This window comes from Aethalodelphis obliquidens, unplaced genomic scaffold (assembly GCF_003676395.1).
Source record: "Aethalodelphis obliquidens isolate GAN/ISIS:26980383/991018 unplaced genomic scaffold, ASM367639v1 scaffold51, whole genome shotgun sequence".
Classification (NCBI taxonomy): domain Eukaryota; kingdom Metazoa; phylum Chordata; class Mammalia; order Artiodactyla; family Delphinidae; genus Aethalodelphis; species Aethalodelphis obliquidens.
In genome coordinates, this window is record NW_020837995.1 from 1,724,635 (window position 1) to 1,738,146 (window position 13,512).

The 13,512-nt window shown below is 41.8% G+C and overlaps 1 protein-coding gene across 2 annotated transcripts in view; it reads right to left on the reverse strand.

The window, feature by feature from the left end:
* RYR3 (ryanodine receptor 3) overlaps positions 1–13,512 on the reverse strand; it is a 557,080-nt gene that overhangs the window by 279,907 nt on the left and 263,661 nt on the right. For both annotated transcript variants that reach the window (XM_027083790.1, XM_027083789.1), the window contains exon 10: positions 12,147–12,303. In XM_027083790.1, the coding sequence (XP_026939591.1) occupies positions 12,147–12,303 (157 nt within the window). The remainder of the gene's footprint in view (positions 1–12,146; positions 12,304–13,512) is intronic.

A 13,512-nucleotide genomic window follows, 5' to 3' on the forward strand; every position in this document is an offset into this window, starting at 1 on the left:
CCAACAAACGAAAGTCCAGGACAAGATGGCTTCACAGGTGAATTCTACCAAACATTTAGGGAAGAGCTAACACCCATCCTTCTCAAACTCTTCCAAAAATTTGCAGAGGAAGCAACACTCCCAAACTCATTCTATGGGGCCAACATCACCCTGATACCAAAACCAGACAAAGATACTAAAAAAAAAGAAAATTACAGACCAATATCACTGATGAATATAGATGCAAAATTCCTCAACAAAATACTAGCAAACAGAATCCAACAACACATTAAAAGGATCATACACCACGATCAAGTAGGATTTATCCCAGGGATGGATGGATTCTTCAATATACGCAAATCCATCAATGTGATACACCATATTAACAAACTGAAGTATAAAAGCCATATGATCATCTCAATAGATGCAGAAAAAGCTTTTGACAAAATTCAACACTCATTTATGATAAAAACTCTGCAGAAAGTGGGCAGAGAGGGAACCTACCTCAACGTAATAAAGGCCATGTACGACAAACCCACAGCAAACATTATTTTCAATGGTTAAAAACTGAAAGTATTTCCTCTAAGATCAGGAATGAGATAAGGGTGTCCACTCTCACCACTATTATTCAACATAGTTTTGGAAGTCCTAGCCATGGCAATCAGAGAAGAAAAAGAAATAAAAGGAATACAAATGGGAAAAGAAGAAGCAAAACTGTCACTGGTTGCAGATGACGTGATACTATACATAGAGAATCCAAAAAATGCCACCAGAAAACTACTAGAGCTAATCAACGAATTTGGTAAAGTTGCATGATACAAAATTAATGCACAGAAATCTCTGGCATTCCTATACACTAATCATGAAAAATCTGAAGGAGAAATTAAGGAAACACTCCCATTTACCATTGCAACAAAAAGAATAAAATACCGAGGAATAAACCTACCTAGGGAGACAAAAGACCTGTATGCACAAAACTCTAAGACACTCATGAAAGAAATTAAAGATGATACCAACAGATGGAGAGATATACCATGTTCTTAGATTGGAAGAATCAATATTGTGAAAATGACTATACTACCCAAAGCAATCTACAGATTCAATGCAATCCGTATCAAATTACCAATGTCATTTTTTACGGAACTAGAACAAATCATCTTAAAATTTGTATGGAGACACAAAAGACCCCGAATAGCCAAAGAAGTCTTGAGGGAAAAAAATGGAGCTGGAGGAATCAGTCTCCCTGACTTCAGACTATACTACAAAGCTACAGTAATCAAGACAATATGGTACTGGCACAAAAACAGAAACATAGATCAATGGAACAAGATAGAAAGCCCAGAGATAAACCCAGGCACCGACGGTCAACCAATCTATGAGAAAGGAGGCAAAGATATACAATGGAGAAAAGACAGTCTCTTCAGTAAGTGGTGCTGGGAAAACTGGACAGCTACATGTAAAAGAATGAAACTAGAACACTCCCAAACACCATATACAAAAATAAATTCAAAATGGATTAGAGACCTAAATGTAAGACCAGACACTACAAAACTCTTAGAGGAAAACATAGGAAGAACACTCTTTGACATAAATCACAGCAAGTTCTTTTTTGATCCATCTCCTAGAGTAATGGAAATAAAAACAAAAATAAACAAATGACACCAAGTGAAACTTCAAAGCTTTTGCACAGCAAAGGAAACCATAAACAAGATGAAAAGAGAACCCTCAGAATGGGAGAAAATATTTGCAAACGAATAAACGGATAAAGGATTAATCTCCAAAATATATAAACAGCTCATGCAGCTCAATATTAAAGAAACAAATAACCCAATCCAAAAATGGGCAGAAAACCTAAGTAGACATTTGTCCAAAGAAGATGTACAGATGGCCAAGAAGCACATGAAAAGCTGCTCAACATCACTGATTATTAGAGAAATGCAAATCAAAAGTACAATGAGGTATCACCTCACACCAGTTAGAGTGGGCATCATCAGAAAATCTACAAACAACAAATGCTGGAGAGGGTGTGGAGAAAAGGGAACCCTCTTGCACTGTTGGTGGGAATGTAAATTGATACAGCCACTCTGGAGAACAGTATGGAGGTTCCTTAAAAAACTAAATGTAGAATTACCATATGATCCAGCAATCCCACTACTGGGCATATACCAAGAGAAAACCATAATTCAAAAAGACACATGCACCCCAATGTTCATTGCTGCACTATTTACAATAGCCAAGTCATGGAAGCAACCTAAATGCCCATTGACAGGCAAATGGATATAGAAGATATGGTACATATATACAATGGAATATTACTCAGCCATAAAAAGGAACGAAACCGAGTCATTTGTTGAGACGTGGATGGACCTAGAGACTGTCATACATAGTGAAGTAAGTCAGAAAGAGTAAAACAAATATCGTATATTAATGCATGTATGTGGAACCTAGAAAAATGGTACAGATGAACCAGTTTGCAGGGGAGAAGCTGAGACACATATGTAGAGAACAAACGTATGGACACCAAGGGGGGAAAACCACGGTGGGGTGGGGATGGTGGTGTGCTGAATTGGGTGAGTGGGACTGACATGTATACACTGATGTGTATAAAATTGATGACGAAAAAGAACCTGCAGTATAAAAAAGCAAGCAATCAAACAAACAACTAATACTAAACTTTCTTTGGGTTATTTGTACGGAAATATGTTAATATAAATGTTTCACACATTACATGAAATTTCTAATAATCTTATATGTTCTGGTATAATGTTATAAGTCATAATTCTAGTTATTACTTTACAATGTATATCTCAGAAATAACTAAAAAAAAAATCATATAAGTATCTTTAACAGAAATCAGCAGAGGAAACAGACTCTTGGAGAAGGTCGGAAGCTAGTCCCATGCAGTAATTGTTGTATTAGTTTTTTATGGCCTCCTCAGTTGTGTATTAGTCAATGGGTTTCATCCTTCAATTGCCACAGTTTCACGAAACTTACTGTCTAGTACGGAAAAAGGAGTTGCTTGTGCACCAGGTGTCCACTTGGTGATAACCTGAGGTGCCTGTCACAGAGTGACTCAGGAAGTGGACTGGTAACTCTGTCCCCTTCTCATCAATCAGGGCCTCTGTATGGTTCTACCCTATTTCCATTTCTTCTCTACATCTTGTGTTAAATTGCTCATTTGTAGAAGCCATCAGCTAGGTGGCATTTTGCATTTTTACAGAATAAAAATGTAGCACCCTGTTCCCTCCGCTGTGCCAACTTTACTCTTATTCTTAATGATGGAACAACAGGAGCTCGTGCACTAAGCTCTTCTCACGTGTAAGGCAGTGCCCTAAGTTCCTTACATACACTAACTCTTCATAACGGCCTCGGATGTAGCTACAAATATTATCCCAGTTTTACGGAGGAGAAAATGAAGGTACAGAGAAACAAGTAATTTGTCCAAGGTCATTTAAGAAGTAGTGAAAGAGCCAAGATTTAAACCAGGAAGTCCAACTCCAGAGACTGTGCTCTTCCGATGGCCCCAAACTCCTACTCACCCTTTAATACCCTGCTCAGGTGCCACCTTCTCTGTGAAGGCAGAGTTAGTCTCTCCTGCTGTACTTCCCCAGCACAGTCTCATCCCTCTATTGAGTACTTAGCACATCACAATGTAAACGTGCTTGTTTAAATGATACTTTCCTTATGCCAGGTTATAAGAGAATGAAGGGCATGGGCCAGATGACAATTAATTTTGGATTCCTAATACAGAGAATTATCAATTACTTAATAAACATAAATTGAAAGAACAAATATATATAGCTGAGTAATTTTTTTCCTTCAAATATATATATATAATTTTTCATTTCAGCTCCTATTTCTTTCCTTGAAATCTTCATAAAAGCAAAATTAGTTATTTTGCACACATTTAAGGATCATTTTGAGCAATGTTAATATATTGCAGGAACATTCTTATTTTAAATATATGTTGAAACACCGGCTGGATTGTTAAATATGACTTATTTCTCAAAATGAACATTTCCAAAGGAACTTATTTCTGATTTTATAACAAAAGTCAGTGGGAAAATAGAATTTGGTACTTTAGGATTCTTAATAGGCAAGTGGTCAAAAATGCATTTATTCTATAAAACAATGGATATTTGATTTTCATTTCAAAAATATCCAGAGTTCTATAGACACTCAAGCCAGTAGGTGGATTTAAAATACAGCAAAGTTTTCATCTCTAGCCTGCTCTCTAACCATAGGCAATGCAGCAAAATAAAAATATTACACGCTACAGCTGTTAAATATGAATAATTACACTGGTTACCAAGAGCTCATAGTTAAAATAGCACATATTCCCCAATGATCAGTGACTATGGTCATTTCACTTGTTTTATCACTTTTCATTGATTTAAACATGACTTTGCCAAAAATAAAATAAATACTAGGGTTTGTTTTTTTAGAGTCTCTGAAATAAATGGATCATTACTGCTTACAGACGATGGTGTCTTTGCTTTTAAAAAATGGCATCAACTCCCAAAGTTCTATGGCTGGCACTACAGGGGCCGCTTGTAATTCAAAAGAAAGACAGAAGCAGTAACAACAAAAACTAAAACATACAGACAAACCGACACTAAAGCCAACTCTACTAAACAACGATGACACAGCTTAAAGAAGTGAGAGCATCCCGAGATAGAGAAGCTGGATTTGGCTGACCACAGGTGGGTGAGCTCCTTTTGACTTAAGCCATGAACTAATGCTCCCCTCTCTGTCTTCACTTGAACATGGCCCCAGATGTATTTACTCTACTGCTAGAAATGGAACCTTCCTATACGATGGGGCTATTTCAGTCACTCCCTTTCAATAACTCCCCAATTCCCACAGAACACAATTCTCACTTCTAAAGTTCTCGTATACCACATGCTTTAACCAAACTGGACTACGTCTCTGTGTCATGTCAAGTGTTCCCTCCCTCAGGGCCTTTACTGACATTACACTTCCTGCTTGGAATGCCCCTACTTCATCTCTGTATCTTTTCATCTTATCCATCAAGCCTTTTGCAGATCCACCTGTGCATTTTCTCTGATCTCATGGCACCTCCCTTCCACTCTCTCAAGACTCTTTACCATCTTCTGCAATATGAATCCTTCGCTGGTACACTTCCTGTCCCGTCTCCAAGGGCAAGACTGAGATTTGTTTGTCTTTACATTTCGCACAATGCTCTGCCTAGGTTGCAAATAATTTGTTTTTGTTTTATTGGTCTGTGGGCATCAAGTTATCTGTTTATCTGCATCAACCTCCCCTACGTTAGATCATGAGTGGATTCCGAGAAGGAACAGGTTACTTGGCCTAATAATGTGTTGAAGGGTAATAATAATCATTACCCCTTGTCTCCACTGAGAGTTTATAAGGAAATGGTTGTGACCACATCATAATTGTCACATAAGTATGTATTTAGTTTAGACGATAAGCTGCTGCTCTCCAGATTGATTTAAAATTTCTAGAAGGACACGAAAGGGAACTGGAACTACTATTCGTTTAGTGCCCACTTTGAGTGAAGTATTTTGCCAAGTGCTTTACAATGGCAACACCAACATGTGAATTTACCAAAGACCTACACGGTGATGTGTATTAGACATGACACTTTAAAAACATTTTATCTAAACCTTTCAATGGCCCTGCTGTTTTTATTTCTCTTACTTTATAGATGATAAAACTGAGGCTTGCAGAGTTGGAGTAATTTGCTCAAAGCCCTGTAGCTAGTAAGCAATGGAAGAGAATCCAAAGACAAGTGTAATTCCAAAGCCCATTTATCATTTGAACATAATTTCTTGAATGGTAACTATCAGTACAGTTAAGTATTGATTGTATTAATGTTTATGTGTTTGAATGCTGTTATAAAGAAGAAGTGGAAAATATATGTTATCATTTTGTGAAAAAAATGGCTCTGGGTTCTGAAGTATAAACTTCAGGAGTCATACATACAAACCACTCATGACAACAAGGTGATATGGTTTATATTCAAGGTGCAACTGGAATTCGGAAGAGAGAACAACTCACTCTGCCTGGGGAGCTCGTGATGATTTTATACCAGTTGCCACTTTATGTGAGCTTGGCTAGGAGAAAGAGGAGAGACGGGGAATGCGGAAGGGGTGGACATTCTAATAAGATGGGTATAGTGTGGCAAGGGGGTGGTGAAGTCCAGAAAGGGACCTGAACAACAAGGACTCTGACTTTATCCTATAGGTGCACGTTTCTCAAACTCACACTGTTCACAGACTTTCTGTGGGAAAAGAGGACTTTGGACAGTATCTTCTTCCAGGAGTCAAAGGGAACACTAGGATAGTATAAAATGGACTCTTATGAGAATAGCAAAAAGAAACAAAACAACCTATTCAACTCTGTTTAACATAGCATTTTACTTAAAAAAATTTTTTTTCCATAGAATTATTGTTTGGAACACCTCTTGGAAAAAGCTAGCATAGGTAATGGGAATCCGTTGAGAATTTTAAGTGAGGGATAACACAAGGGTTGCATCTTAGAACAATTGTTCCAGTGGCAATGTGAATGACGGATTGAAAAGAAACAAAGGCACAGAGATGGACGAGTTTTAGCTATGGTATTAGAAATCTAGCACGATACCTGGCACAGAGTAGGTCCTAATTCGTGTTTATTATTAGAGTGAAATTTGCTGCATTTGACATATTGAAGCCATCTACATTCACAGAGGACAAAAGAGTACCTTTCCAAAAGACAGGAAACAATCAAAAAAGATTCAGAGGAAAAGGAGATGTGGGAAGATGGGCCCCCTTCATGGATGCTGGGGTCAGCCATCAGTAAAGTGCTGGTGAGACCATTCCTTCGTAAATGTCGCAGGAGAAACCTTGAGAAATCACCTTTAGGTTCACTTCTCCACCAATATAGTCCCCTTCTGCATTTCTGATCTCGAATGGGAGGTCTTAGAATGGCCTTAAAAAAACTGCACACTGCAGGATACTGCAAGGAGCCTGGCTGGCCCCAGGGCTGGCTGCAGAGCCTCTGCTGGGTGGGAAGCCAATGACAGATCCTCTGCCATTTCCAGCACGCTAGGGGAGCAGGCCTGTCCGGCTCGTTAGGGAAGGTGCATTTCGTGAGCAGGGGTCACTGTGCTGGGCTCTTTCCTCCGTCTTTCTCATCAATCCCTCCCTACATGATCACCTTCAGGTAGGCCGCACTCCTGCCATTTCATGGATAAGGAAACACTCTCTTTGGTCATCTTCCTGGTCCATTTAATCTGCATAACAATCCTTCGGGACATACTTCTTCACTCTTGTGTTTTACAAAAAGAGACAGGAAGACTGAACAGCATATGGTGGAGCCAGGATTCAAAGCCAGGTTTCCTCCACTTCAAAGCCCAGGGTTCTCCTTGACGGCCTCTCTATCTGGTCCACTTTGAACAACCAAGTCTTGGGAAACTGTCGAGTTAAATTTTAAAAATGCTTTGTAGATTCCATTTAAAATGAAACTGCAGGAGGTGGTGCTGTCTTGGGATGATTGAATCTCAAGGTCCATGTTTTCTTCTTTCCCCTTCCCTCCTTTCCTTCATACCCTCTCTTCCCCCAACTGAGAACTTGGTGAGGAAATGGACAGAGCCGGCAAGGGGACAGGCGCAAACAGCACTACTTCAGTGCTTGCGATTTCACAGAGGGATGCTGCGAGCCCCGCTGCCCTCTTGTTTCGGGCGGGGCTGCTGAGGTTAAAATGCTCAAGAGGATCCCGTCTACAGGGATGCTTTCCACTCATAGCAGAGAGAGCAGTGGGCAGTTTTTAAAGGGGAAGTCACGTTTGGCCAAGAACACAGATCTTAACATACAGTAGATATGTGATACATGTTGACTGAATTGAATTGGATGTTTTTACACACTGAGGAAAAATTTCCTCCAACTGAGAACAGTGATAGCTGTCTGCCTTTATGTAACAAAGGAGGCAAAATGTGAGACGATCTCAATCATTCAAAACTTATGGTAGAGTCATTAAAAGTAGCCATAAAATAAACGGCTTCATATAATAAGGCTTGCTTTAATATTAGTAATTCACCCTTCCCCGAAAGGAACTGGGTGTTATACACTGACGTGGAGACATGACATCTAAATAGACGGTCTTGCTGTGCCAGAGTAAATATTAAATCGCATTACCCGACAATCCTTGGGGCATGGCCTTGCAATGTCAAGACCACGGGAAAATGATGTGAGATCAAGTTCACAGAAATTTGACTTCGATGTTCAAATGAATGAATGTCTCTCCTTAAGTGTTTATAGGGGTTGTGTTATGATCGAAAATGATTACACAATGATGAGAAGATCTATGAAGAGGATGGAGGTTAAAATGGAATGGGTTTCACTCTGTATGAACCTATGACCACATTTACGTATCCCTTCAGCAAGCAATGCTCAAACTTACTACATGCTACACACTGTGTGGGGTGCAGAGGTACAGAAAAGGCTGGGGGCATGTGATCCAGGAGCTCCCCGTTGAGTGAGTGGTGACTGTAACGGAATCGTGAACAGGGCCCTGATGGAGGGAAGGGGAAGGGCCTTCTTCCTATGAGGGGTACTTGACATTTGTCTGAAAGATGCGGAGGAGTTCGCTGATGACGGTACGTGGAGGGTTAAAAGGGTACAGGTTTAGCGATGAGAAAAGATAACATGTTCAAAGACGATACGTACTTCGTATGCTAGAGCTCAAGACAAGCGTGAGCTGGTGGCCAGTGATACCATGGAAGGGCAGGCAGGGGTCGGCCCTTACAGCATCTTTTATGACAGACTTCAAATGAGCTGCAACTAGATTAAGAATTGTGTTCAAGGTTCCACAGAGGGTAGATGAGAGTCAAGGCCAGATCTAGGCGACTTGGAAGCCATGTTCTACCTTACGCGCTACCCCTTCCAGATTAAGGGAATAGGTGCGATGCTGTGATTCAGAGCCCTCAGTACTTCCCAGGCCTCCAGTTTGATTTGGATCCCCCGCTGAGGGAGAGGAATGCAAGCTCTGACCGAGACCCCATTCTGCTCATTCACATAGTTTGCTCAGAGACCACAGTTTGATTCCATCTGAGCCAGGCCAGGTCAATGACTGCGGCCGATGCTCGGACTTGACCCCCAACCCAGCAAGGTTCCGTCTTGTCCTGTCGTGCGGGTACAAGATTCGCAGGGGCACCTGCCATCTTCCTCGTAAGGACAGTTTGCTGAGGATATGAACACACACCTGCGGCCGACCTAGGGCCCCGGGTCGTGCAGTCATAGCTGTCACGGGCTCGTGCAGCCTGACAGGAAACGTGGGGCGGGAAGCCCATCACTGCCGGTGACTCAGAGCCCAGCGTCCTTCCAGAACGTAGAAGCCTAAATAGTGCTCCTTCCAGGAGTCTCTTCTCCTGTTCTCCAGATTCTCCAGCATATAGAGAAGATCAGATGAATAGCCCCACTCAACCCCATTCACTGAGGCACAAAGGACACACTATCTCCCTGTCTCAACCTTCCCACTGAGTCCTCCCAAACCCTGTGCCACCACCCAGATCCTGACACGCTATTTCAGACCCCTGTCTGCCGTCTGCTCCATCACCTAACATCTGGTACAGGTGAGAGCTGGCAAGACAACGCAGAGCCTTCCCACTGTTGAAATTCAGAGCCACAAATCTGTCTGCTGGGGAACACTATTCCCCAGTGAGGGGAAGCACAGTGGAGAGTGTATTAAGGAAGAGAGCCTGCACCAAGTAAGGTAAAAGTACATGTACTAAGGAGGAGTCTGGAGGCCCAGAGAAATCAAGGCATCTCTAGAGTTCTTCCCCAGGAGCTCTTTGGATCGTGGACGGCAGAACTCCATGTTCTTCCTTCCTGTGCAGCTTCACAGTTAAGATGCCCAATGCCCTGTCCACACAATGTCCCAAGGAAGCTCCGATCTCCTGGGGGATGAAGCCTTATGTTGGCCTGACACGGAGACTAGGTCACTTTAATGTCAGTTCCTTTCAAGTTAAAATGAAGGTAGCTGGACTGAACACTGCTGCACTGAGAGTTATTTAAACCTCCAACATTGTGACGCCAATGAAATGCAACCACATTGCCAAGTGCACAGGACAATGTGACTCACGGGTGACTTTTCATCCAGCTCTGCTATGCTGGCAGCCCCCTGGTACCATGATGCCTTTCAGCCATCAGCTGCTGGCCTCCCTGTGCATGGAAACTGGGGGACTTGCGGAGATGAGGAATGAGCTTTTGGAGGGTAAAATGTGCTCACAGGCTGGCAGTGGTGCCGAGTAGAAGGAATGTTATGAGGACTCTCCGGGGTACTCTGAGCTTGTTTGGCTTCCCGCAGAGGCCACAACACAGGGCTGAGCTATACTCCACGAGGATAGGCCAAGAAAGGAACGGAATGCAAGAGTCCCCTTGGAGCAGGATCCCGCCAGCTGCCTGGAAGGCCACCTGATTCTTCTGCTGTCACAAGAGAAGGCTCCTTCTGCAGTGGTAAAGACCTCAGTGTCAGGGTTCATCCCAGGGCTGAGGAGACTGGGGTAGAACGCTCAAATAAGGGACAAGCCAAGCTGGCATCTTAGAAAGGTATTTACATGGTCACCAGCTATGATGAGTCACTTCTTACTTTCCACCCCTCCCGACCCTCCCACACCTGCTCTCCCCGCCCACTTCATGTCCAAGTTGTCTCGAGGACTTTTCTGTTGCTTTGTTTCACTGCTCCTTTTAGCCAGTTGCAATGTCCTAACACACTTCCTGGAGGCCAGAATGTTTTATTCCATGGTCATAAACTTGAATCTAAAATCCTTCTTGTGTTGAGAATCTTAAAAAAAAAAACAAAAGCGAGGGTAACATGAAGGAGATGAGCTCCGAAAACCAGAATGAAGTCAAGGAGCTAACGTGCCATTGGAAGAGAAGCAGACAGAAGGAGATGCTTGAATGGAACTGATGGCAGGAAGCTCTCATTTCTTAAGGTTTGAACCATGGGTGTAGGAAAAGCCTAACTCTGATACAGGGCAACTAGGGGAGAAAAATCTCTGTGCCAGAGATTCTCTGCCTAAAAATACTTCAGGACCACAAAAGGAGGGAAAAAAGGAGTGTGACTCCTTGCTTCAAGGAAGACAGTGCTGAAAGACCGGCCTCTCTGATTCATTATGAAGCAGAGATGTCCCGCAGGAATGCAGCTGTCAGCTTGACACCGAGTCCTACATGAACGGAATCGTCAATAAGCCTTTACTGAAATCGTGTTGAGAACACGAATCAACATCTATTTCTGGAAAAGAGCAAAGAAGAATGAAGCTAGCGATGAAGTTCCCGACGGAGATGCTGAGCTGTCCTCTTAGGAGGTGCAGGCTCCCTGACAACTATGCGTATGTTGGGCAGAGCCCTTCTCATGCTTGGCTAATCTTTCCAGAACAATCATAAAGTAACAGAGCACCGAACTGTCTGTCAGAAGCTAGCTCCGTGTGCAATTCCGACCATCCAACTAGATCCAGCTCTGAGTTACGCGGAGTCAAAACCTGGCTGACCGTTAAAGACAGAGGCTTCAAAAAATATCTGTCTCTCCACACACCAAGTGGCAAAGCTACATGTTTGGGGTTAACATGGTGACCACAGAATTCACTCTTAAAGAAGGCTGGAGATGGACAGGCCAGAGCTAAGAGATCTGGAGAGAACAGACGACCTGGGAAGAGGAACTAGTAACTCTGTATAATATAAATAACTGCAAGACGATGTCGTGTCCAGAATTACACCTTCTCTGCATCTTTCTGAAAGAAATCACTTCCTTGACTTAGCTAAATGTAGCGCTGAAACTTATGCCTCCGTGTTACCCTGCTTTATGGGGAGTGAAGCATATGACTTAAAAGTATTAAAAACAATTCAGAACATATTTAACAACAACAGTATTTTCCATTAGCCTCTGAGCGACACTGTCCCTTCCTGTGAACATTTTTGTTTTCTAGGGCTTTCTACTTTCCTTTAAAGTTTTTCCCTCCTAAGACTTCAACCTTCAACCCAGGTAAGCATTCCTCTATGAACTCAATTCAAAAGATAAGAGAACAAAGTGTTTATCATAGGTCTAATTTCCAACTCCATTTTGTCCCAGCCTACTTTATTTTTCAGTCACCGTTCTGCCTGGAGGTTTCAGAGCTTTCACTTTGAGAACGAGGTCGAAGTCCACCTCACCTTTGATGCTCGGAAAGAGAAGGCTGTGGACTTGGTGTCTGATTTTCCCCGGTCTTGCAGTATAAGGCCTTGGTCCTCTGTCAAGGCCAGGTAATGGCCTGTGGTGAGATGCCGAAGTCGGAAAGCCTGGCCCCATCTGATGTTACTGCCACTCCAACTGGGCAGATGAAACAGACAAGAAATTGCATTTACACAAAAATCAGTCCTTTTCAATATTTACCCTGTGCTTTTTCACACAGGCCTTCTGGGGTTCATCCCGACTCCTGGCTTGCTCTAGGATTGCATGCCTGCCTACAACTCAGCATGGTGTTCTCTAATGAACTCTCTTAAGATCACCAACAAGGAACATGGTCCTGGGGGCAGGTCAGTGGTTTAATGTAACTGGAAGTCCCAAGCTTCCAATTTTTCCTTCACTCCACTGAAGTGTCTTGATGCCAAAACCACAAAAAAAGGAAAAAGAAAAAAAAAAAAAAGGGAAGCTTGCCTTTTTGGAGAAACTTATTTCTGGGAAAGTAAAGCATTTCCAAATGTGCCACCTTAATTCAAGCATTTTACTACCACCACTAATTTGAAAAGAGATACACACCCCTATGTTCACTGCAGCATTATTTACAATAGCCAAGATATGGAAGTAACCTAACTGTCCATCAATAAAGAAAATGTGCCGTATACACATACACAGTGGAATACTAGTCAGCCATAAAAAAGGATGAAATTGTGCCATTTGCAACAACATGGATGGACCTTGAGGGTATCATCCTAAGTGAAATAAATCAGACTGGGTAAGACAAATACCATATGATTTCACTCATCTGTGGAATCTGAAAAACAAAACAAATGAGCAAACAAAGAAAACAACATAAATTTCATAGATACAGAGAGTAGACTGGCAGTTGTGAGAGAAGGCAGGTTGGGGAGGTGGGAGAAGTGAGTAAAGGAGAGTAAGAGGTACAAAGTTCCATGGTCCTGCATCAAAAGGCTGGCATTCAACAAAAGTCATGTTAAGTGTTAGGGTAGGAATTATGCATCTGTAATTTATCTGTATCTAATTTATCCTTTCAGTTAGAACAAAACGTTTCAGGAATACACGTATCAGCTTTTAAAATGACCCTCCTCTCGAGCTAATTCTTTGGAGCCCTAAAGAATCCAAATAACACTGATAAAAGGCTTAAATTGTTCATATTTAAGAGTCTGGGGAAATAAACAAAGAACCATAACTGGAACTATATATGTGTGTATATATATATATATACACATATATACTTATTTTGATTTTTTAAAAAGTCCATTAAACAAGAACCAAGCCCTAATACCCTGAAAAAAAAAAAGAGTATGACACTATAAGAATTTCAACAGGCTTGAAAGA